Genomic DNA, 26,042 nt, shown 5'->3' on the forward strand with positions numbered 1-26,042 from the left:
CTTTGAGTCAAATGTGCCCAACGAAGGCTCTGGGGCCGGATGGTTTGCCAGCAGTATTTTACCAAAAGCATTGGCATACGGTTAAGGAGGGAGTGCTCACCACTTGTCTGCATATCCTCAATTCACAAGGTACCATAGGCCCTCTAAATCACACTTACATTGCTTTGATACCAAAAATTGGAAAGCCTAGGAAAGTGATAGATTTTAGGCCTATTAGTTTGTGCAATGTTATCTATAGAATTGTAGCTAAAACAGTTGCTAATAGATTTAAGCAAATTTTGCACAAAATCATCTCTCCGTCGCAAAGTGCCTTCATCCCCAATAGGTTGATCACTGACAACATCATAGTTGGCTACAAATGTTTGCACAAGATAAGGCATTGTAAAGGCAAGTGAAATGGATTAATTGCATTAAAGCTTGATGTTAGTAAAGCTTATGACAGATTGGAATGGAATTTTTTAGAGCAAACTTTGAAAAAACTAGGCTTCTCGCACCAATGGATTAGCTTGATCATGAGGTGCATTAGTTCGGTTTCATTTTCTGTGTTAATAAATGGCTCAGTGAAAGGCTTAATTAAACCCCAAAGGGGGGGCTTAAGACAAGGTTGCCCCCTCTCTCCGTATTTGTTTATTACATGTGCAGAGGCCTTTTCTTCCTTACTACAGTAGGCTAAGCAACAACGACTTATTCATGGGCTATCATTTGGAAATGATTTGAAGATTTCGCACCTTTTATTTGCTGATGACAGCCTTGTCTTCAGCAAAGCTTCAGCAATGTCCAGACTTGCTGGTGGCAAGGGTCCTGCAAGCCAAGTATTTCCAGTCAAAAAATTTCTTGGATGCAAAACTCGGCTCAAACCCTTCATCTATTTGGAGAAGCATTCTGTGGGGAAGGAAAATAATTTGCTCGGGCTCTAGGTGGAGAGTTGGCAATGGTCAGAAAATTCATATTCATAAGGCTAATTGGATCCCACAGCCTTTAACATTCCAGCCAGTGGTTAAGCCAACTTTGCCTTCTGATGCTATGGTCTCTGAATTAATCAATGAGGCAAACTGCTGGAATGAGAAGAGGATTTATGAGCATTTCGACGGCAAACTGCTGGAATGAGAAGAGGATTTATGAGCATTTCGACAAAATGGATGCTGATTTAATTACTAAGATTCCTCTGCCTCGAAGACCAAGGGAGGATGCGCTGATTTGGCATTATGAAAAAAATGGCCAGTTCTCGGTTAAAAGTGGGTACCAGACAGCTCTCCAAATAAAGTTTCCAGCCACGCCTTCAAGCTCAGTGGTTTCCAAAAATGAGTAGAATATTATTTGGTCTCTTACTTTACCTCAAAAGATCAGAATTTTTGCCTGGAGAGCAGCCAAAAACCAACTCCCCTCAGTTGAGAATCTGTGGAAGAAAAAGATAATCTAGGAACCCACTTGCCAAGTGTGTAAAATGGGAATGGAAAATGTTTTTCATGCTCTAGTGGCCTGCAAATCGGCTGAGAAGGTATGGAAGCTAATCCATTTTGAAGATGATATTCATGCAGCTCACAGTCAAGATTTTTTAAGTTTGCTGCATGCTATGAAAAGAATGAGAAACAGAGCTAACCTGGAGCTGTTGGTAACAATTTGTTGGGTAAAATGGAATGCTAAGAATCAGTTGCTTTTCAAAGGAAAAAAGGAGAACCCCCAGATTATGGTAGCTAAACCTGAAGCTATGATTGCAGCTTATAAGAGGGTACATTCTTCAGCTGAGGCTTGTAGTGAAACAAAGCAGAGGGTACCTCCTCAGACATGGAATCCCCCTCAAGATGGCTTTGTAAAAGTAAACATTGATGCAGCTATCAACTTCGAAAAGAACATTGTAGGGCTGGGGGCAGTGATCAGATATGGTTCGGGGCATGTTACAACAGCTGCTATCAAGGTTTCTAAGTTTCATGGAGATGTTTCTTATGCGGAAGCAGAAGCTATGGAATGGGGTATGTTGGTGGCGAGAGAAGCAAAAGTGAAAGCTGTAATCGTGGAATCAGATTCTCAAGGTGTGGTCAGTTTAGTTAACAACAAGCAGGGCAGCAAATCCGAGATCTATTGGGTTGTTTCAGAAATTCAGAAGTTAGTGGAAAACTTCGAACGTGTTAGTATTAAGTATACGCCTAGATCTTGTAATGTTATTGCCCACTCTTTAGCTAAGTTAGCTTTAGAAAAGTGCGAGACTGTTGTGTGGAAGGGTTCATATCCTTCACAAGTGATGTATCTCCACTTATCGTTGATTTAATTGAAATCTCTTTTCAAAAAAAAAAAAAATTCTGATGGAAATCTAGTTTCCATAAGTTGAGGAATTTGGTCTCCTCTCGCAACAGTGAGGAAATCTAAATTCCACACAAATGAAAGGCTTAAATTCTCAATTTTACTCTTAATTATATTTTTATTCCCAATTCTACCCTTTGACAAATAACCCTCATTTGCAAATTATTCTGCGATTTCACAGCTCTCATAACTCAAAATCAAATCAAAGCCTCTCAAAAACAAAAGTTAAAATCTCAATTTCCGATAGCGAGTTTCATTTGTTAGCCAGTGAGCTACGACAATGGGTCCGTTCGCCGAAGCTATCTTAGTAAGTATCAACGCCTTAGCTTCACGGTTTCTCACCGTAGGTACGATTTTTCATCTCTTTTCATCTGTTTTAGTGTTGTCACTTTTATCGTTTTGATGGTATTGTTGATTTGTTATTGTTAGTTGTTGTAATTATTCTTGTGTGGCTATTGTGGTTATTTAATGAGTTTAGCTTATGAGATGATGGAGAATGAGTTTGAAGAGGGCTATTTGAGATTTTGTTGCTTTAATTTGAATTAATTTTGAATTTTCAGATGTGTCATTTTGTTTGAATAAGTTATTATGAGGATTTGATTGAGATTTTGTTTCATTCTATTGTGAATGGATGGGTTTATAGATATATGCCTACCAAGTGTTTAATGACCTGTCTAAGAGAAAAATGTTAATTTTGCCCTGAAATTATGATTGCATCTAGAAGCATATTTCCAATCCGTAATTGACTTTACTGATGTCTATGTTTTGTGTTTGGGGATGCCAAATTTTTTTGCTGTAATCATAAGAAATAAATTTGAATTAATATACAGTGGCATTTTTAAGTGTTAGTAGAAATTTTGAAGGAATACATATAAAGGGGTTTGGTAGTTTTTCCTTTTGATTTATCTCGTAATATATGTACAATTCTAGCTTTCATTAAGGCTTGCAAGACATGTAAATATGTAATGATGATCACTTTGATTTCAGCGAAATCTAATTGGTCTCTTTCTTTTTGTTTGCTTTTTCAAGGATTGTTCTCACTATTTTCACAACATTCATTAACATGTCAATCCAAGTGCCGTGCAATTTCTCTTTAGCTTTCTTTAATCTTTATGTATTAAGCCCTCGTTCGTCCCCTCAGGCTGACTTTAATTTCTTTGTCCCTTCTCTTTAGTATAATTTTTTAGATTAATTAAAATAATATGAACCTAAAAAAAAAAACCTGAGCTGACCCTATTGAAACTTTTATTTAGACTCGCAACTTTGCAACATCCTATTTTATTCTTGTCCCTTGACTTTGGAATTAGATACCAATTTAATTTAAGAACAATTTTCTACTTTTCCTTTTTTATTTATTGTTTTATTTTTCCCCTAAAATCTTCACTCTTACATTTATATCACGCCACATTAATGTATATGAATGGGTTTTGTAAATAATATATATCTGCAGTATTTTTTTCCCTCGTAAATGAATAAAACTCGTAGATCAACTTAAATTGATACAATTTGAATTTAACTTCAATTTCATTTTGTTGTTGCAGTAATGGATGACTTAAGTTTAACTGAGACAAATAATTTTAAAAAGAAGAAATTGGCTACATTTATGGACTGGTTTCAAACTATGCAAGTAGTTGTTTGCTTAGTGAAGTTTATAAAATATGTTTGGAGAAATAATTTGTGACACGACTTAAAAGTAATTTCTAACTCTCAAGTATAAGAGTATCTTGTTATATTATAACTCGGTGAGTCTGAGGTCGATCTACAAAGAAATGATTTAATTTGTTTATTTAAGTTTATAAAAAAATTAAAATTAAAATTAAAAACATGCAATTTAATTTAGGAAAAAACTATGAAATTGAATTAGTTATGGTTATGGATCCACTCCTAGTAATAAATATAATTTAACAAATTATTTTTATTTTATTCCCAAAGGATTAATTGTATAAATTAAAATTATTTTCCCATTTATTTTATTATGGATTAAGAACTTAATGTGCCAAAACTTAATTTGTCTACAATAAATCAAAATACCATTTTACCATACTTTATACTAAGATATTAAGAATTCATTGTGCCAAACTCCCCTGTTTGTTTACAATAAATCAAAATTTCAAAATATAAAATATGGATAAAATTAAATATAAAACAATTCGATTTACAAAATGAAAAATAGAATTTGATTAAACCATATTTTTACTATTAAACCATATTTTTACTAAGAGTTTCACTGTAACACCCCAAATCTAATACGTGCGGAGCACGTGAAGAAGGAGGTTACTCACAAATCATAATCTTTACTCATAAGTTTCAAACTGAAATTCCTCCAATTCTTATTCAAATAAATCCATAAATCCAAACGTCAAATACTAAATAATCTCTCTCGAGGACATATAAAAATAATAACAAAAGTCTCAAACTCCAAATTACACGTTCATAATAAAAGTAACTAAATAGAAACACAAGTCTATTCCTCCTCTTATTCAATAGCAAACGGAAACTGGAAATCATTAACTCCAAAGCTAAGTGCACCTCTCAAAAGAAACTTAATCTGCAAAAAAAGTAATGACGAGGGGTGAGCCGTCAACTCGGTAAGTAAAACCATTCCTAACACACTAGGCCTATCGATACCAAAAATATTGCAAGCCTTCTTTTGTTTAAAGCATATATCATAATCCATAATTTTCATAAAACGATATATCACAATAACATAAGATAAATTCTTAATAATTCAGAATATTCAAAAGCATATTTACTTACGAATCAAATCATGTAATACGTATACAGAAAACAAACAGGTTAGCTCATGTCACATAGTGTCACCTATAGTCCCGGTGACCCGGCCAGAAACAGAATCAGAATATCGCGTGCACATTCAGAACAGAAACCCAGTACTGGTCCAGACAGATATATCGTATATTACGATCAGAATCAGAATCAGAATAACTATGGACAATGAGCCAAAACATTAGGAATCTCATACAATTATCAGTAATTGAAATCATATATGGGTACAAAACATTCGTATCAGATTTATAAAAGTTCATAACAATAATTTAGGCTTGTATAACATTTTAAAGATAAAATCATAAAAGGTTGTCATGTCATAAAATCATTTACATATTAAAAAGCATTTATAAAATACTTTGTTAAAAAGAATGGTTTGAAAACATTTACATAAAGCTAATTTTGTTATCAAAATTAGTAATCCTTTAAGTAGTATCAAAACATTTATACTTATAATAATAATATCAAAATACTTCTACATATCCAGTACATTAGGAATGAAGTTACTTACCTCGACAAATGAACTTGGATTAACACACCTCTAAGCTTCTAAGAGCCTCAAACACCTTCAAAACCTTAAACAAATACAAGATATGACAATCAATAACTTATTCTAAGAATTTGATTTTCTAATTCATACCCGTACAGGTCTGATTCTCAGAATTTTAACTCTTAATCCAAGTCTCAGAATGATATAAAATCCTATGGAACCATTCTGGACATCCATGAGTACCCCATGTAAAATTTACAAGAGAATCCGATATCAAAAACATTTTAAAAACTATTTACTTCTCAGCAAATTCGAAACTGTTTTCACATAATCTAAACCAAACAGAACGGGTTCCGTGATTTTTATAAAATAAAATACTAATCAGAAAATTATGAAATTAAAACTGCGAATCCTAGACACATATATTAACATACATAAAAACTTTCAGAATGTTTTGAGTTCATTTGGTGGTACAAATAGTCTTTTGAATCTGATCACAATACTGGAATCGTGGATTTCCAGTGCAGTGGTTTCTATTTCCAAAATACGTATAAAATTGAAAACGAAGTTGAATTTAATGAAATAAAATTTAATCAAGAAGCCCTACATGTCTAGTTTCCAGAAATATAAATTTTATAAGAAAATTCGTTCAGAAAATATAGCTTTAAAAATTCGAGATACTCATGCTGTTCAGAATAAACGTTGTGAACTTACCTGTCGCTTTGAGTCTCTCCTAAACAAAGGTTTGAATCCTAAGATTTGGGTAGGAGCGTAAAGAGCAGCAGAGAAGAAGGATAAACGTTGTGAACTTAGGGTTATGGAAGGGGGAAAAGTATGTATTTATAGGGGATCTTAAGAAACCCTATTCAATAAGGAAAAATAGCCCTTTTCCAAAATGATCTCATAAATAACCTCTATTTAATTAGTACCCCTTTCTAAATAAGGGTTATAGGCCACCCATAATTCTCAATGAAAGCCCAATTTCCATAATTTAATATGTATGCGAATTTGTGGCGTTACATTCACATTCCCCTAACTACTAATATTTAGCTAAACATTTTTTGAAATAAAGAAAATTATTAAAATTGAAAAATGCATAATTAAAAAATGGAATTTGAAAATTGAAATAAAACTAATTTTATTGATTGAAAATATATTACAAAGAGAGATGAGAAGAAGAATTTGGGGGGAAAGAAGAGAAGAGAATGTGTGAAGAGGTGTGTCCCCCCCCCCCCTCTATTTATACTAATATATGGTAAATCAACACCACACAAATAAATAAATCTAATTACATCTTAGCCTTACATTTGTCTCACTAATAAAATATAAATCTAACTTAATCTACTCAAACACATCCAACACATTCCACTAACAATTACCATACCTAACATTATAAAAACTTATAATTTTACAATTATCATATTTATCGTGGTAAAAACTTAAAAATTTACAACAAAAGTCTTGGATCCTCCTCGACAATGACATAATTTCTCGGACTTCCATTTGTTTGGAGCCTCAAATTGCATGAAATTATTATTTTTACCTAATAAACACATAAAAATACAAAAAATCAAATATTTAGAAAAATAATTAGAAATTCACAATATGTTACACAATTGCAAATATAAATTACATTAACAGCACAAAATAACATTTTCACCCCTTCATTACCATACGATTTTTAACACTAATCAATCTGGAAAAATCATTAAGACATGAAATGTATGTGCTCGATTTCTTCACAAATAGAAAAAATTTTCACCGATTAGCTTATGATAGCGACGCAACTTGCATAGCCCAACTTAGAATGGATAAGCGTGCATTTACAAATCTATGCACTATGCTTGAAATGAACGGGGAGCTAAAACCAGCAAAACATTTATTAGTCGATGATCAAGTTGCCATGTTTTTACATATAATAGTGCATCATGTGAAAAGCATAGTGATTAGGTTTAAATTTTTTAGATCGGGAGACACTGTTAGTAAGTATTTTCACAATGTATTGCATTCTGTGATACGACTCCATGGAGAATTATTGAAAAAGCCTAAGCCAGTTTCAGAAAACTCCACTAATGAGAGATGGAAATGGTTTAAGGTATATATCATTGTTATATTCATTTTTCTTATATGCTAAATATGTTGTATGATATAAATAATTATTTTTTTTCTTTGGCATTGATAATAGAATTGTTTACGAGCATTAGATGGAACATATATTAGAGTGAGGGTGCCTGCAGCAAATAACCCTAGGTACCAGAATCGAAAAGGGGAGATTGCCACTAATGTCTTAGGAGTATGTTCCCAAGATATGCAATTCATTTATGTTTTAGTGAGCTGGGAAGGTTCAGCTGCTGATGGTAGAGTCTTTCGTGGGGATCTACGGAAAATAAATGGTTTGAATGTACTAGAACTAAACGAGTTGTTTAATATAAAAACTTTAGTTATCTAAAACTTAATATTTCTTAATTCTAGAAGTTACTACTATCTAGTGGATGTTGGGTATGCTAATAGTCCGGGATTTCTCACTCCTTATCGTGGACAACGATATCACCTCAATGATTGGAGGGAAAACTACCAACCTACTAACCCACAATATTTTTTTAACGTGAAGCATCCATCCGCTAGGAATGTTATTGAAAGATGCTTTGGCATGTTGAAAAACCGACGGGCAATTCTTAGGAGTCCTTCCTTTTAACCTATTAAGACTCAAAATAAGATTATCATGGCATGTTTCTCGTTACACAATTTTGTTAGGAGGGAGATGCCATGTGATCCTTTTGAGGAGTCATTTGATGTTGTAACTGGGGTCAAATCATTTAGAAGCTTAATATCGAGTATCAAAACTTCGAAAGAGTAGAATGTATGGAGGGCAAACTTAGCTCAACAAATGTATAATCAGTGGACAACAAGTAGATTGATGACATGGAAAATGAATGTATTACTCATTTTTATTTTTCTGAAATTTTGTTGTATTTTAGTATCTGTTGAAACTTTTGAAACTAAATTGACAATATTATTTTGAATGTGACATGGAGGATTTATTTTATTACCACTTGTAATTTAATTTGAGTTTGTTTTGTTTCATGTTGGTGCAATTTTTACTGTTTAGTTTTTTGTTTTAATAGCTAAATGGCATTACAACCTCCAAAGTCAAGATTTTGGACCTTAGAAGAAGATATTAAGCTCGTGGAGTCTCTTTTTGACTTTTATCATGATGGAAAATTTTATGCTGACAATAACTTTAAAAGTAGCTACTTAAGAGCTCTTGAGACTACTTTGGAAACAAAACTACCCGGATGTGATATAAAAGCAAAACCACACATTGAATTAGGGGTGGGCAAAATACCCGACCCGATCTGATCCGACCCGACTTGACCCGAAAAATTGTGAGTATAATCTGATCGGGTGTATTTGTGTCAACCCGATCAAATCTTGATCGGATCGGGTTACCCAATCGGGTTAGCTAAAAAAAATAATTAACAAATAAAAAACAAAATAAAATTATAACACAAGCACACAACCACAGACAAACATATGCACACAACCACAAATCATTTCGCTACCTTCACAGATCATAGTTGTTAGCCTATATCCTATAAATATTGATTTTGATGATAACAAACCACATGTGTTGGTTAAACAAAAATTTATGTATTGTGCTTTTATAATAAGAAAATGGTTTTATGGAGTTAAATTGTTTTTCAAGTTATGGACTAAAATGAAAGAATTATTACAATCTTTGATTTTAATAAATATTGATTTGAATTTCGGATTTGAACCTATTTGAAAATATTTAAATATTTTGGGTCATTCTATAATTTCACATATTTTGGGTCATATCATAACTTCAGAAAGTTTTGGGACTGACGAAGCATTATTTTGAAATTTTGAAATTGGACCTATTTTGAAAACTTTCATAACGTTTTGGGTCATAATACAATTTTATAAAGTTTTGGGGTCAAATTGTAATTTTGGAATATAGTTCACTGTAGCAGTTACTGTAGCAAGTGGCTAACTGGATTTGACAAGCGGAAGACCGGATTTTGGATAGTAAGCTTCTGGAACATAAACGGCTATCCGAATTTCAAAAGCAGCTATTCGGATATGAAAAGCGGCATGCCGGATATTCTGAAATTCAAATTTTTGTTGTAACGGTAAAATAAAAGCGGCTAACCGAATTCCATAAACAGTAAGCCGGTTAAGCCGGTTATCACCAAAATGTGCATAACGACTAGTTTTTGAGTTCAAACTATATAAACTCAAATCCAATTTATTTTCAAACTCTCTCTAGCAAGTAAAAACAAAAAGCACATATCATATCTTCAGCTCTCAATTCGTAAATCATTATTCATTGAATCATCTTTGTTCTTCAATTTGTTCATCTACTCTTTAAGTGAGTTTATTCGATTGTAATTTTCATTTCTTCATCTTAATTGTGAGTGTTTGAGTGTGTGAGACACTTGAATGAAGAGATTGAGAGATAATCTCTTTGTTGTAAAGGTTCATTGGCACCTTGAAGTCAGTTGTAAACATTTGAAGCCTTGAAAGGCTTGGATAGTGAAATGCTCAAGCTTGGATCGCTTGGAGGCGTGGACGTAGGCGGGGATTGTCGAACCACATAAAAAATTCGTGTGTTTGTTTCTCTTCTCTCTTACTCATTTGTTATTGTGCTTTTATTGAACTTATTGCTTTCGAATTTATTAAGGCGTTAGATTGGATTGTTGTGTGGTTTTGTTAGGATAATTTTTAAAATACCAATTTATCCCCTTCTTGGATTGCACACTTGTATTTCAATAGCCTCACGGCCCTCACCCTCACATTCGCGACTTCACACACACACACACATCGCAAAAGCTAAAAGCAAAGCAGCTGCCAACAACTAATGCAGAGAAGACACGGACGAAGCGCAGCCCGCGCATGCAGCCACCTAACCTGCTACCAGATCTATTCCTCTGCGACCCACGACCGGATCTTCTACTGTTAGATCTGCTGCTGTAAGATCTGTTGCTGTTGGATCTACTGCTTGCCAGATCTACGGCTTGCTGGATCTGCTGCTGTAGCCTCCACCATCACCAAGTTCTTCTAGAACTGGAAACCCGAATTCTTTTTTTTTATGTTTTGATGGTATAAAATAATATATTATATATTATCTGTTAATTGTTAATTGTTAAGTATATGCATTGTTAAATGTTAACAATAAAATGAGGAAAATTCTTGTATTGAAAATTGTAGAGCTGGATCGATTAGGCATGTGGAAGCTTAAATTATAAGTATGAATTCATTTTCTTTTTTTGTTTTTAATGAATAGATTAGTTAGATTAAACATTAAAATTAAATATTTTATTTTATTTTATTTGTGTAGTAGCTTTGCCCGATCCGAATTAACCCGAATTTAACTTGGTTATTTGACTCGATCTGATCCGAACATATTCGAATCGAATCGGATCGGGTTACAGTTTCGGGTTGAGTTCGGATGAATTTGTTTCTAACCCGATCAACCCGAAATTCGATCAGGTTGATCCGAACCCGAAAATGCTCACTCCTACATTGAATCTCGTATAAAGACTTTAAATATGCAATTTCGAATTATACATGAGATGTTAACTAGACCGAATTGCAGTGGCTTCGATTGGGATCCAGAAAAGAAAATTGTAAGGGTAGAGAAGGTTGTATGGGATGCTTATGTTTTGGTATGTGAGATGTTATTGTTTTATTTGCTATTTTTTATCGTTGTTATAGATCTTTGCTATTTTATTTGTTATTTTTGTTGTTTTTGTTGTTTTGCTTGTTGTTTTACTTATTTTTAGTGCTATTATGTTTGCTGGGTACTGATGTTTTTGTTGTTATACCAACTGGTTACTACTTTTTTTTATGTTTTACTATTTTACTTACTGTTTCACTTATTGCTTGCTACTCTTATATTTTTTGGGTACTGTTGTTTTTACTGTTATACTTGCTGGTTACTACTTTTTTGCTATTTTTACTGTTTTGTTTGTTGTTCACTTGCTATTTACTGCTGTTATATTTGCTAGGCACTACTGTTTTTGCTGTTATACTTGCTAGTTAATATTTTTTTTGTTGTGTTTTGCTATTTTACTTTATGTATCCTTTGTTGTTTGCTACTGTTATATTTGTTGGGTACTACTGTTTCTGTTTCCTTTGCTATTTACTACTGTTATATTTGCTTGGTACTACTATTTTTGCTATTATACTTGTTGGTTACTACTTTTTTTGCTGTGTTTTGCTTTTTCTGCTTTGTTTTACTATTTTACTTATTGTTTTTACTGTTATATTTGTTGGTTACTATTTTTTTACTACTGGTTGCTATTGTTATTACTGTTTTACTCACTGCTTTTTATTTTTACTCATTTGTTGCTACTATTATACTTGCTGGTTATGATGTTTATTATTGTTCTTTTTCACTATTTTATCTGCTGTTATAGAGTCATAAAGGGGCAACAAACTTCAAGAATAAAGCATTCCCATATTATGAGAACTTATGTATGATTTATGGTAAGGACCATGCAATTGGAAAGAATGCAGAAGCTCCTGCAGATGTGGTTGAGGAACTTGAGAGGACAAAAAAAAAATGAAGCTCAAGAAGACAATTTGGATGTTGAGAATATGAGAGATGATATTGATGACAGTGTCTCTTTCTCACTTGCTTCACGGAACCGTCCAAAAACTTCAAACAGCTCGTTAAGAAAAAAGGAGAAGAAATGAAGAGTCGGAAGAGCTTGGAGAACTTAAAGAGCTAACAACTCTTATCGTTGCACAAATGAAAGACACTTCTAATGTGGTGAGTTGAGCTATGGGACAAGAAATCAATGAGAAACAAGTGGGATTAAGTGAAGTGTTGAAGAAGATTAGCAGTCTTACAACAGTAGAATGACTTAAAGCCACCACTCAAATTGCTCGTGATAGTACGGCACTTAATGTTTTTTATACTCTTTGTGATGAGGATAGAGAGACATGGGTTAAAATTTTCCTTGATGGGGAAATTTAACTCATGCTTAGATGTTATGGTTTATTAATGTCTAACTTAACCCATTTGTGCACTTAATATTTGAGCACTTGAAATTTGACCTAGTATTTTTTGTTATGTTTTTGCTTTTTCATAATTTGGAATGTCTTTGAAATTTGAAGGTGTTACAGTCATATTTTGAAATTTGACTAAGTATTTTTTATTATTTCATTTGATCATTTGAAATTTAATATACTTTTAGTAATACTATGGGCTAGTTTTGAAATAATATTAATGTTTCTTATTTAAAAAGAAATATATTTGATAAAAGCATTTGGATAATAATTGGTAAAAGTACTTTTGACAATGATATGCAAAAGCACTTTTAATAAAAGCACTATAAATGCAGCTAGGGCATTGAGAATGAAACATTAACCTTGAGTCTAATTTTAAAATAATTAAACATATTTGTAGTTTATAAATTAATTTAACAATAAATATTAAAAATCTAATACAAGGGTAAATTTGTCCAGATAAAAAATTATAAAATTCCTTTCCTTTGCTAATTCTATCTTAAACCGAACAAAGGAAATCAAAATCCCTACTCTTTTCTTCTCTTTTCCTTTCTCCTCCTCTCTTTTCCTCTCCTCTCCTCTCTCATCTTTTGCTACAACCGAACATGGCCTTAGAACCAAAAATAAATGTTGGATTAGTCGACTTGCCAGTTTTGGGTTGGATGAAACGTCGGTTTAAAGCTTCGAACACATGCATGACATCTAACTAATGTCATATGAGTACAATTTGTGAAGCATGTGCTTTGCACGTGATTCACTTAAAACATTATAAGCTTGAAACAATGATGTTGGATGTCGTTTAACTCACTTATGGACCCCTTCACATGTAAGAGGTTGTTAAGGCAGTTAAAAGAGGTGGGAAATTTCTTGGTTTGTTTTAACAAACCCAGAATGCAAGCTGGCTTCTTAACCAAATTGCTGGATCATTCTAGAGTAATATATATAGTCATTTAGCTTGTACCCTGGTACGTAAAGTTGATTGAAACTTTCTATGTAAGCTTGTAACTTGATTTGCTATAATGAAAGAACCTACAGATTTGTTTCTCAAGAGGATGTAGGCCACCATAGCTAAACCTCTATAACTCTTGTTTGTCCTATTTTCTTTATCTTCTTCTGTGTTGTTTGACTTTAAATGCATTTGTTAAGCATTTTTTATCTGAAATTAAGAGTGTGATGTATGATCTTAGGCTAAAGATTGGTTATCTCTTATCTTTATTCGAAAAATAAAGAATATACTCAGTGAGTGGGCTTGCTAGAAGAACAATTTTCTCTAACCTGGGACACTGTAGACAAAGACTCTCCAAAGAAAATAAATTCTTCTCATTCCCTCATTAGAGTATAATCAAATAAATAGTTTATTTCACAATAAATATGTTTGTGACTCTATAGTAAATCATCCGATCTTTATTCTCAGCAACCATGTTTTCCTTGAGACAACCATAGTGGCAATTATATCATCTCCATTAGCCAAATTAGAGCATTACCAAAACACTCATCTAATTTTACTTTTCAATACTTATTTACATACCTATGTGGCAAATAAAAGAGTGAAAAAATAAATTCTCTCCCAAAAGACTCTTCAAAAATAAATAAGTTTATATTATTTTATCAAATTCTTTTACTAAATTTAAATACCCTCCATTTTTTCAATAATGTAGTTATAATACTTCTTTCTCTTCAACAATGATGATATAAAATATAATATAATATTATTTGAAGAGAGAAAAGTCACTCTTCAATATTGAAGAAAGAGAAGAACAATTTTATTTGAAAAATCTCATTTGAAGGGTTTTTTGGAATCTTTTTGCTGACGTAGCCCTGAAAATAAGAATTGAAATCTCATTTGAGGAGCATTTTAGTAATGCTATGAAGGTAATTTCGAGGAGTGGAGTGCTTACAAAATGTTAATGGAAATTTAATCAAAATTTTAAAAAACAAAACTCCCATTTTATATCTGAAAATCAGTAGTCTTTAATTAATAATTCATATTTAATTCAAGTAATTACTACTTGTAAATTTCATTGTCATTTTCATCCATAAAAAAAAAAAAAACTTGTCATTTGAATTTGAAAATTGTCCCTCATGCCAGTTAACATAATTTTATGCATTTTGAAATATCATTGTTATACATTTAAAACACTAAAAGTAATGTAAAGATATTTTGTATCATTCTTATTTACCGTTTCTATATGAAACTCGTTATGATGAATATCTTTAAAGTTAGAAAGATTTCTTCTAGACTTGGTTGAATACAAAGCATCATGGATACATAATATGTTCCATTGTTCCATTTGCTAAGATGAATACGACTCTATAGAGCCCTCAGTCTGATCTACAGGACTTGCTATGGTATTCACCTTAACTTCAAATAATATTAAGCTAATGAAGTATTTATTATTACAAACAATAGTGTGTGTAATCGCACTGTCAGCTAAACACATCTCTCCATCATGTAATCCGTTTTGCAAATTCATATCCTTTCACAAAAGAAAAAATTTATTAGACTATATCAATAATACAATTACAAAATAGATATATTAATAAAAACTAGAGACTAATTTAATTAGCTTAGATATCTCCATCACCAATTAAGTCACTTAGCTTCTCATTATGATCTTCAAAGAAGTCTGAGACACCTAGATTTATATTATCATTAACTGAAATAGCATAATTTATCTCAATATTCTACCATTTCTACTTGATACATGTCAATAAACTGCCCAAGTATATGACAAGATCTCTAGAATGGCGTCCATTTCTAATAATTTTTGTTGTAACCACTATTAAGTCTATAATTGTGATTATGTCCATGACCACAGTCAAAACCATGATTGCATCTTTGATTACACAATCACTGTGTGGAATAGTATTCCCTTAAGCAATAGCTTGGCATCAATTCAAGCAATAGCTTCGTATCAGTTCAAGCAATAGCTTTGTATCAGTTCAAGCAATGGCTTCGTGTCAATTGGATAAGCTTGATTGCTTTAATAAAGCCCATGGATTCTAGATGATGAATAACAGATGCACATAGCTTGTAGTTGAATCTCATAATCCAAGGTAAATTATTTTCACCAGAAATATTAAGGGCTTCAGGGTCCAGCTTCATTGGATTCATCGTCTTCAATCAATCTTCAAGGCCTCGGAATATTTAAATTTATGGCTTCATATGTATAGGCTTCAATATGAATTTTGTACACTTTAATCTTAATTTTATAGGTTTCAGTTGCATGCTTCAATCTTTGCCTGTAATGTCAGTAGTATAAAATAAACAAGAAAAATGTAATAACTAACTTAATTTTCTTATGTGGATGATCCAAATTAATGGCAACTAGAGAGCATACTTGCAAGGAAATTTTTATTAAATAAATAAAATAAAATAAAATAAATACTTCTTTATCTCCTACTGATGACGTGTTATAACATTGAAGAGAATTTTACAAGAAGTTATTGATAATTTAACTAAATAATATAAATATGAGAGGGGCTATATGATATAAGACTAGAGAACAAAGTACTTAACCGAGGCTTTTATTTCCGTGAACTGGAAATTAAAAATTGTAATTAATACAAAAGTCTTGCAAACCTTTTTATAGGCAAATCACAACCAATCAAACTTTAACACCTCAGCAACAATATCAATTTAAGTAGTGTGCACTTAAGAGAGCCTATCAGGCCCAAGTAGGTGATACACAGGTCGAGCAGTGTGCCTACGCATGTGGTCTCCATCAATGTTGTGTCTACTTTTTGGAGTGGGAATGTGGAATGTGGAGTATGAATTCCTCTCACTCTAATGTTTATTTACTATTTTTAAGGAGGGAGTGGGATTCCCACTCCGTGGGTCCCACCTAATTTTGGAGTGGGGAGTGGGATTCCCACTCCCATGGGGGGAGGTGGGAGTGGGAATCCACTCCCCCTCTTCCCTTTTTATCCTAATAATTAAAATAAATAAATAATATTTAATAAAATAAATAATATCATATTTATTAAAAATAATAATTATAAACATATTTATTTTATTAAATTTAATAAAATAAAAAAATATTATATTTATTTAAATAATAATATTATTTTATTTTATAAATTAAATTCATTAAAAATAATAATATTAAACATTAATTATAATAAATATTAATTATTTATTTAATTAATAATAATAAATATTTTATTCTAAGAAAATATTAATTTTGTACTATATTATCAATAATAATGTTTCATTTGTGTTGCTATTATTAATAATTTTATTCACATAATTTAAATTTAAATTAATAAAAAATTATGATTTACATAATTAAGAATATTAATAATTATTATTAATTTACAAATATAATAAAATATTTATTTTATTTTTAAATATATTTTTATTAATTTTTTAATTACAAATTATAATTCTTTAAATAAGGGTAAAATTATAATTTAAAACTATTTACTCCCAATCAAAGACAATGTAAACACATAAATTGGATTCGGGTTTCAATTTCATTCTCTCATTCCAATGTAAGTAAACAACGTACTCCCACTCTCACTCCACACTCTCAATCCTAAGATTCTCACTCCTCAAGATTCTCACTCCTATCCAAAATGTAAACGCTACCCAAATGTATTTCCCATTATATCTCCAGCTAGTGAACCAAGCATCAAGCATCACAAGTAGTATTCCTCAATTTACCACTTAACAAACCACTGATGTTTATCCTCCAATTGGTGCAAGCGGTGTGTGCACTTTACTAATCCAAGATGGCGGATAGCCACACTAAAACATCATAACATTTTAAAAGAAAAAAAAAATCTTTTCAAAAAAATTATAAGTGAACTAAGAGTTTCACATGGGCATGTCTAAAAATTAAAAATCACCAAGGGTATTTTTAAAATTTTCAAGATCATCAGGACTGTTTTGATGATATATTATAAGAACAAATTTCTTTCAAAGCCCAATTCAGACATTTCGCTCATCTCATCCCAAAACCGCCCAACAGTTACAAATGTCTTGGTTCAAATTTAGAATGTGCCTTAATCAGATTAGTATCAATAAGGCTCAAAATCTATCGAAAATAAATAAATTACAAAAATCACAGAAAAAACGCCATTGATAGTGTTTGGGAGGGATACTGTTTGGGGCAAATGCGTCGAAGGGACCAGGAATGACGAGCAGATATCTGACGGCGGAGTTCTGCGAACCGGTGTGTTCCGTTAAAGCCTGGCGCGTGGAAGAACAGGAGCAGAAACATCCTGCTCGTCCACGATGTTGTCGTCCGCGAGGCCAATTCCTATAAAAGGCATAAGGCCATTCCGGCTAGAGATCGAGAGGCGAGGAGACCCGGTCGACGGCAGTTGGCAAGACGTGCTCTCCAGCACGAGAATCTAGGCACAACAGCCACGCTTTCCCCAGAACCGCGACGTAACACGCAAGATCTCACAGAGCCATGACAGCCACACTTTCCCCAGAACCGTGGCGTAACACGCAAGATCTCACAGAGCCATGACAGCCACACCTTCCCCAGAACCGTGGCGTAACACGCAAGGTCCCACAGAGCCATGGCAGCCACGCTTTCCCCTGAACCGTGGCGTAACACGCTAGATCCCATGTTTTGCCCATAACGCAGCAGTTGGAGTCCCATACCGTCTCGAAAAGAGCGGAAGACTGAGATTCAGAGGAAGCCTATAAAAAGGTAGCCAACGAAGGTAAAAAGGTTGGCATTCTTGAGAAAAGGGGAGAAAACCACAAGAAACGCCATAAGACCTGTGGCAAGCTTTTCCCGAACCTTCATATCTGACTTGAGCGTCGGAGGGTTTGCGCCGGGAAAACAACCGGCGTACTCTGACTTATCTGTGTACGCAGGGACCTCCGGGGAAGAAGCCTGGCGAGGAGACCTCCTGGTCGTGACGAAGTTGATCGAGCAGAGATCCTGATCGTAGAACGAGGAGAACCGGAATCTCGCATCAACATTTTGGCGCCGTCTGTGGGGATCCAGAGCAAAAAGCTTCTGTCGATAACAAGAAGAGGGGTGGAGTAAGCGAAAGGCAATGGAGATAGGAGGAAGTAGCGCACAAGGGGGTGACATAAGGCTTAACGATTCCGTGACGCTGAGGGAGGTGATCAGCGAAGCACGGGAAAAAGTCATGTTCGACCGGATGGAGCGAATGGAAAAGCAGATGGAAACCTTGACAACCATCCTGCATGAGCTGTGGAACGAGCGAAGGGTAACCCAAGAGGGAAGGGTGAGAGGCGGTGGAGCGACACCAGGTACCGATAGTGCGGAGAGAAGTCAAACCGCTGGGAGATTTGACGGTGAGAGAGGTAACGTACCTCTGCGGGGAGAATTTCATAGAGAAAGAGAGCAGTCCCCGGTAAGACAGACTTGTGACGAGGGCGACGGGGTGGTGAACGCAGAGGAAACAGAACTGAGGCAACACTTACATGATGTAGAGCGAGAGCGGGATCAAGCTGCAGCGCGCGACCCTGGTCGCGCAGGACAGCTGGAGGAGGAAGTGCGAAGGCTAGCGCAAATAATTGATGACATGCAAGGGAGGAACAGAGCCCCTGGTTGGAGGATAATGCTGGACGGGGAATCACCGCTCGCAGTAGAGATCATGAGGGCAGTTATTCCAAGAGATTTCCGCCTCCCCGACCTCAGATACTCGGGAAGAACTGACCCGCTGGTGCACATAGAGCGCTTCAACGACATAACGGGGGTCCAGGGATTATCTCCATCCCAAAGGTGCAGGGTGTTCCCACTATCCCTTGAGGGACGTGCACGAGAATGGTACAGGAAACTTCCTCGGGGCAGCATAAAAACCTTCGAGCAGATGTGCCAGGAATTCGCAGAGCAGTTTAGTGGGGCAATGTCACCGGAAGATGACGTGATGGAGCTGAAGAGCATGAAACAGGGGGAGCAAGAAACCCTTCGGGAATTCATCAAGAGGTTTCATCGGGCTGTCCTCGACTTGGAAGCCTTCAACCACCCTCAGGCGTTAAGGGGACTGAAAGAAGGGGTGAAGATAGGAAGGCTGTGGTACAATTTGAGAAGCCCAGCTATTCAAACGTATGCAGCCGCATACGAACAGGCTAAAAGAGACATCGAGATTGAGGAGGAGAAGGCTGCACGGATCAAGACAGACCAGTTGGAAGGGTTAGGGAGGAAAGAGAAGAAAGCATTACCAACTAATGGACCGAACAGGTGGAGGGACCACCAGATCTCCGGTAGTGGAGCAGGAGGTAGGGTAATTGCTTACCAGCCTCATCAGAGGCCGCCACAGTATCAGCGCAGCAGGGCGCCACCTCCTTGCTCCCCAGCTAGGGAGCCTTGGAGAAGACATGATTCGGCATCCGGCGATCTTCATCAACATTCCCACGGTAGCAGGACGAGCAGACCAGAAGCACTCCCACCGCCCCCAACTCACAGTGGGGCAAACAGAGAAAGAGCAGTGCATCTGGTCGACCAGAACCAGGACTGTGGGCGGTACACTCCCTTGAAGATGCCCCTGGATGAGGTGTACGAGGCCATAAAGGGTCGAGGGCTGCTGCACCTCCCTACACCAATAACAAAGCTACCCAACAGGAGGGATAGAGGACGTTATTGTAAGTTCCATGGCACCCATGGCCATACCACAGCAGAGTGTAGAGATCTCAAGACCCAGGTCGAAGATTTGGTGAGAAATCGGTACCTGGACGAGTTTATGGATGGGACTTTCCCGATGGTGGCCACCACGGATGAAGGGGAGCAGAGTGATGGAATCTTGAGACGCGAGCCGCCCGCAGCGAGGGTGATAGCTGGGGGCCCAACGTTGGCCGGAGATTCGAACAGATCGAGAAAAAATTATGCCAGATGTTGATGCGAGATTCCGGTTCTCCTCGTTCTACGATCAGGATCTCTGCTCGATCAACTTCGTCACGACCAGGAGGTCTCCTCGCCAGGCTTCTTCCCCGGAGGTCCCTGCGTACACAGATAAGTCAGAGTACGCCGGTTGTTTTCCCGGCGCAAACCCTCCGACGCTCAAGTCAGATATGAAGGTTCGGGAAAAGCTTGCCACAGGTCTTATGGCGTTTCTTGTGGTTTTCTCCCCTTTTCTCAAGAATGCCAACCTTTTTACCTTCGTTGGCTACCTTTTTATAGGCTTCCTCTGAATCTCAGTCTTCCGCTCTTTTCGAGACGGTATGGGACTCCAACTGCTGCGTTATGGGCAAAACATGGGATCTAGCGTGTTACGCCACGGTTCAGGGGAAAGCGTGGCTGCCATGGCTCTGTGGGACCTTGCGTGTTACGCCACGGTTCTGGGGAAGGTGTGGTTGTCATGGCTCTGTGAGATCTTGCGTGTTACGCCACGGTTCTGGGGAAAGTGTGGCTGTCATGGCTCTGTGAGATCTTGCGTGTTACGTCGCGGTTCTGGGGAAAGCGTGGCTGTTGTGCCTAGATTCTCGTGCTGGAGAGCACGTCTTGCCAACTGCCGTCGACCGGGTCTCCTCGCCTCTCGATCTCTAGCCGGAATGGCCTTATGCCTTTTATAGGAATTGGCCTCGCGGACGACAACATCGTGGACGAGCAGGATGTTTCTGCTCCTGTTCTTCCACGCGCCAGGCTTTAACGGAACACACCGATTCGCAGAACTCCGCCGTCAGATATCTGCTCGTCATTCCTGGTCCCTTCGACGCATTTGCCCCAAACAGTATCCCTCCCAAACACCGGTCCCCCAGTTTCTGGTGTTGGGTAGTGTAGTGGACCAGCAGTAGAAACTCGATAGTACTCGCTCACGTGGGTTTGGAAAAGGCTGCCAGGAGTCATGTCGCATTTAATTGCGGACGAGGTGACGTGGCAGAAATCCCCCCCTCCATTTGAATTTCAAACCGACGGTTACGGGATTCTCGGAATATGCGTCATTAAATGCTGGCAGCCCAAGAGTTTGCTTCTCAGTAAGGAAACCCAAAATCTTCAAACACGAACTCGTCATTTTCTCCATTCTTGTCTCTCCGGCGAATGAACCTCGGCGTCAAAGCTGTCATCCCTGTCTCTCTCTGACCGAGTCCCTGCTTCAGGTATTTCTTCTATTTTTTTTTCGGTATTGGTTAGTTGTAGGTAATTTCCTTTCTCTCTGCGTTGCTTGAGGTTGTAGTTGGCGGTGGTGTTTTGGTTAGAACTTAGGATATGTCGAAGGGTAAGGAGAAGGTCGTTGAGGTTGGTGACGACGAACTAGGTTTTTTGCCTAGTCTGCCCGCTGATTTTGCTTTTGATCCCGGGATCCCCTTAGAGCCCATTAGGTCTAGTGTTGGTACTAGCGCTAGGAGGATGTCTCCCCAAACAACCTCCTCGAGCAACAGTAGCGATGAAGAAGGATCTTCTGGATCGGAGAACACCTTGAGTGAGGGTCAAGGGGATGATTCTGGTGAGGCGTCCCCATCAAGAGCATCACGACCAGAAGAACGGGGTACAGTAGGAGGTAGAGCCTTGTCGCGTGATTATGCCATTGATTACATGTCGTGTACGACCACGTTTGACGAGCTCAATGACCTCCGACTTAGGTATAGTATTCCTGGTGAGATACCTCTTAAGATCCCAGGAAAGAAGGATACACCTAGCCGGCCTCCCAGGGGATACGTTACCCTGTATCTGGAGAGCTTTAAGTATGGGCTGAGGTGTCCCTTGCAGCCTTACTTTGCCCGGATACTTAACGGGCTAAATCTGGCTCCTGGTCAGCTGAACCCCAACGGGTGGAGAGTGCTCTCTGGTCTGTTCATATTGTGGGACAGATGTTGCCAAAGCGAGCCCACGGTTGATGAGGTGAAGCACCTGTACCAGCTGAAGAGCAGCCCTAAAGATGCCGGCTGGTACTACTTCCAATCTGGTACCAAGAGCAGGAAACCCATAACTAATCTTCCAACTGGTGGTGGTGGGACTTGGAAGAGGAAATTCTTTTTTGCTGGGGGTCCCTGGGGTCAAGTTGCACAAATAGACGGGAAGGATTGTCGCGTCCCACCCCGTTTCACGGTCCCAGGTTGCCTGCTCGCTTTAGATGTCTTGTATCCATAATTGTTCCTGCTGTATTGGTTTGTCTCTAACCAAGTGTCTGTTTGTGCTGTAGTTTCCTGGGGTGTTCACTTCCCGCTCCGACCTGGTCAGCTTAAACGGGTCGAGGCTGTATTGGCCAATTCCTGCTCGAGCCGAGAACTGCTATCTACATACAACTTCCTCGAGTCTCGGTTGATACTTCCTGGCCATAAGATGGAGGACGCAGTGATTGGAGCTCTGACCAGGAAACGCTCTCGGCCTCCAACAACCGATAGGGACCAGGACAAAGATGCTCCCGCTGCGAAGCGAAAGAACATCGTGCAGCAGGTTCCTCCCTTGCAGGCTCTCCCTCCTGCCTCTGCTAAAGTCGGGGAATCCAGTAGAGCAGCCACTGATCCTGCTTCCTCTTCTCCACCTGTTGTGCCTCGGTCTCGCTTTCCCGACAGCCGACCAGAACACTTGGTTCCCTATCTCAATGAGTTGTCTAAACTCGTGAGCAAGAAGGACCTGGAGGGCTTTGACGGTTGTACCCTGGGCGAGCTGGTGGGAGCCATGCAGTATAGTGCTTTTCATCTCAGCTGCATGGCCACCTACTATAAGGCCAAGGTTGGCCGTTACGACAGGAAGATGAAGGAGGACATTCAATCGGCGACGACCAGAGCTGACGTTGCCGAGAAAAAAGCGGGCCTTTGCATGCCTCAGGATTTTCTTCAAACGATTTGGATTCTGCTGCCTTCTCGTGGCCGAGCAGATCCTGGCATGCTTGGCTTCTGTCTCGCCATAAGACAGGCTCTGAGACTTGGCGAGCCTTTGCATGCCTCAGGATTTTCTTCAAACGATTTGGATTCTGCTGCCTTCTCGTGGCCGAGCAGATCCTGGCATGCTTGGCTTCTGTCTCGCCATAAGACAGGCTCTGAGACTTGGCGAGCCTTTGCATGCCTCAGGGATTTCTTCAAACGATTTGGATTCTGCTGCCTTCTCGTGGCCGAGCAGATCCTGGCATGCTTGGCTTCTGTCTCGCCATAAGACAGGCTCTGAGACTTGGCGAGCCTTTGCATGCCTCAGGATTTTTTTTCGGTTTCAAGCGAATAAAATTCGTCGACGTTACATTAATGGCAGGATTTGACTTACATGAAATTGTTCGGACATAAAACATAAAAATAAAAGATAGACAGCATGAGCAGAAATTGCTTTAAAATGTGAGCAAGTCTTACTGGAAGTATTTTCGGAGGTGTGCTGCGTTCCATGGGCGTTTCACTTCGTGGCCGTCCGCGCGAACCAGCTTGTAAGCTCCGGGCCCCGCTATCTGCTTGACTCTATACGGCCCTTCCCAATTCGGTCCCAGCACTCCTTGAGTCGAATCTTTGGTGCTCTGATTCACTCTTCTCAGTACCCAGTCTCCGACCCTGAATTGCCGTATGTTCACCTTCTGGTTATAATACCGAGCAACCCTCTGTTGGTGAGTGACTGATCGCTCGGCTGCTTGTTCCCTCCTCTCCATTAGCAGATCAAGATTCAAACATATCTGCTCATCGTTCTCCTGTTCATTGAAATGATCTGTCCGGTGTGTGGTCGTTCCTACCTCAGCCGGCACGACCGCTTCATGTCCGAAAGCCAAAGCGAACGGTGTCTCCCCCGTTGCGGTTTTGTGGGTTGTTCTGTATGCCCATAGCACACCTGACAGCTCGTCAACCCACGCACCCTTTTTTGCTCCGAGCCTGGTTTTCAGAAGCCTCTTGACTGTCTTGTTGGCTGCTTCTACTTGTCCATTCGATTGGGGGTGAGCAGGCGAGCAATACTTCAGCTCTATCCCGAGGTTCTGGCAGAAATCCCTGAAGCTGTGATTATCGAACTGCCTGCCATTATCCGTTACCAAGGCATATGGGATCCCGTATCGACAGACCAGGTTTCTCCACACGAAGTCTGTTGTTTTCTTCTCTGTGATCCTGCTAAGGGCTTCTACCTCTATCCACTTCGTGAAGTAATCTATAGCGACTATCGCATGTGTTGCTGCTCCTCGCCCCTTTGGCAATGGGCCGATCAGATCAATTCCCCATTGAGCGAATGGCCAAGGGGAGGCCATGGAGGTGAGCTTCTCTGGTGGTTGGTTAGAGAAATTGGCAAAACTCTGGCAGCTTGCACGGCTCCTGATCTTCCTTTGCGCATCCTGGTGCATCGTCGGCCAGAAATATCCCTGCCTTAGAACCTTGTGGGCCAGGGACCTCCCGCCAGAATGATTTCCGCAAATTCCTTCATGTACTTCCCTCAGCACGTAATCCGCGTCGTCATCGTCCAAACACCGAAGGAACGGTAATGTATATCCTCGTCGATACAGTACCCCATCGATCATCGTGTATCTCGAGGCCTGAGCTCTAATCTTCCGAGCCCGTAGCTTGTCCGGTGGTAAGACCCCGTCTCTAAGGTATGAAACTATCGGGTCCCTCCACGAGCTTTTTTGTTCTATCCGCAACACCCCCAAATTTTGCTCGATACTCGGGCGAGACTTCACTTCTAGGGGGACCGACTTTGGCATTTTTGGGTCGGCTACGGCTGCCATCCTAGCCAAAATGTCTGCTCGACTATTCTGCTCCCTGGGGATTTGTATCACCTCCACTGCTTCGAACTTCCCCATCATCTGCCTGACTATCCTTAGGTACTGTTCCATCTTCTCCTCTCTTGGTTGGAATCTTTCACTGACATGATTCGCAACCAGCTGGGAATCGGTTCTGATCTTAACTCTGTCCGCTTTCACGGCCCTAGCCAATTCCAGCCCTGCTATCAAGGCTTCATATTCTGCCTGGTTATTTGTGGCTGCAAATTCCAACTTTACAGCATAAGAGATCTCCTCCCCCTCTGGGCCTTCCAGGACAATCCCTGCTCCTGAACCCCGCTCTCCTGATGACCCATCCACAGATATCTGCCATACTTGAGTTTCGTCGTTGCCTATATCTGCATCTTGCTGATCCAAGCATACTTCGGGCTCCGCGAACTCAGCTACGAAATCGGCCATTGCCTGGGCCTTTATCGCCGCGCGGGGTTTATAGTCTATGTCGAATTCGCTCAGCTCTACAGTCCATTTGACGAGCCGACCAGAAGCATCCGGCTTGTGCAGAATTTGACGCAATGGCTGGTTGGTTATTACCGAGACCGGGAATGCTTGAAAGTACGGCCTCAACTTCCGAGCAGCAACCACAAGGGCCAGTGCCCATTTCTCCATCGTTGGGTATCTGGTCTCAGCGTCGAGCAGGGCCTTGCTGGTGTAGTATATCGGATACTGAATTCCTTCTTCCTCTCTCACCAGAACGGAACTGGCGGCCCGATCAGATACCGCCAAATACAGATTCAACTTGTCCCCATCCCTCGGTGTGGACAGTAGCGGAGCTTGCTGCAAGTAATGCTTCAAGTTCCGGAAGGCTTCCTCGCATTCTGGGGTC

At 38.5% G+C, this 26,042-nt stretch overlaps 2 protein-coding genes and 1 long non-coding RNA gene across 3 annotated transcripts; all 3 read left to right on the forward strand.

The window, feature by feature from the left end:
• The first annotated feature begins 1,444 nt into the window (after positions 1-1,444).
• On the forward strand, positions 1,445-2,266 carry LOC127898854 (uncharacterized). The gene has a single exon (XM_052431346.1). It carries the CDS (start codon positions 1,445-1,447, stop codon positions 2,264-2,266), a length of 822 nt encoding a protein of 273 aa, XP_052287306.1.
• A 15-nt stretch (positions 2,267-2,281) lies between these two features.
• LOC127903646 (uncharacterized) lies at positions 2,282-12,762 on the forward strand. The gene is made up of 2 exons (XR_008056363.1): positions 2,282-2,645; positions 12,016-12,762. It is a non-coding gene; the product is annotated as an uncharacterized LOC127903646 (long non-coding RNA).
• An 8,985-nt stretch (positions 12,763-21,747) lies between these two features.
• LOC127898855 (uncharacterized) lies at positions 21,748-25,689 on the forward strand. The gene is made up of 3 exons (XM_052431347.1): positions 21,748-22,327; positions 22,682-23,214; positions 25,441-25,689. The coding sequence occupies exons 1-3, from the start codon at positions 21,748-21,750 to the stop codon at positions 25,687-25,689; spliced, it is 1,362 nt and encodes a 453-aa protein (XP_052287307.1).
• The last annotated feature ends 353 nt before the right edge of the window (positions 25,690-26,042 follow it).

This window comes from Citrus sinensis, chromosome 7, assembly GCF_022201045.2.
Source record: "Citrus sinensis cultivar Valencia sweet orange chromosome 7, DVS_A1.0, whole genome shotgun sequence".
NCBI lineage: Eukaryota > Viridiplantae > Streptophyta > Magnoliopsida > Sapindales > Rutaceae > Citrus > Citrus sinensis.

Excerpts from the sequence above, each read along its gene's own strand:
- LOC127898854 (XM_052431346.1), top strand. The coding sequence starts at position 1,445 with ATGGGAATGGAAAATGTTTTTCATGCTCTAGTGGCCTGCAAATCGGCT.
- LOC127898855 (XM_052431347.1), top strand. The coding sequence starts at position 21,748 with ATGTCGAAGGGTAAGGAGAAGGTCGTTGAGGTTGGTGACGACGAACTA. Across the intron at positions 22,328-22,681 it reads CGGGTGGAGAGTGCTCTCTG|TTTCCTGGGGTGTTCACTTC; the intron begins GTCTGTTCATAT and ends TTTGTGCTGTAG. Across the intron at positions 23,215-25,440 it reads CCACCTACTATAAGGCCAAG|CATAAGAGATCTCCTCCCCC; the intron begins GTTGGCCGTTAC and ends CCAACTTTACAG.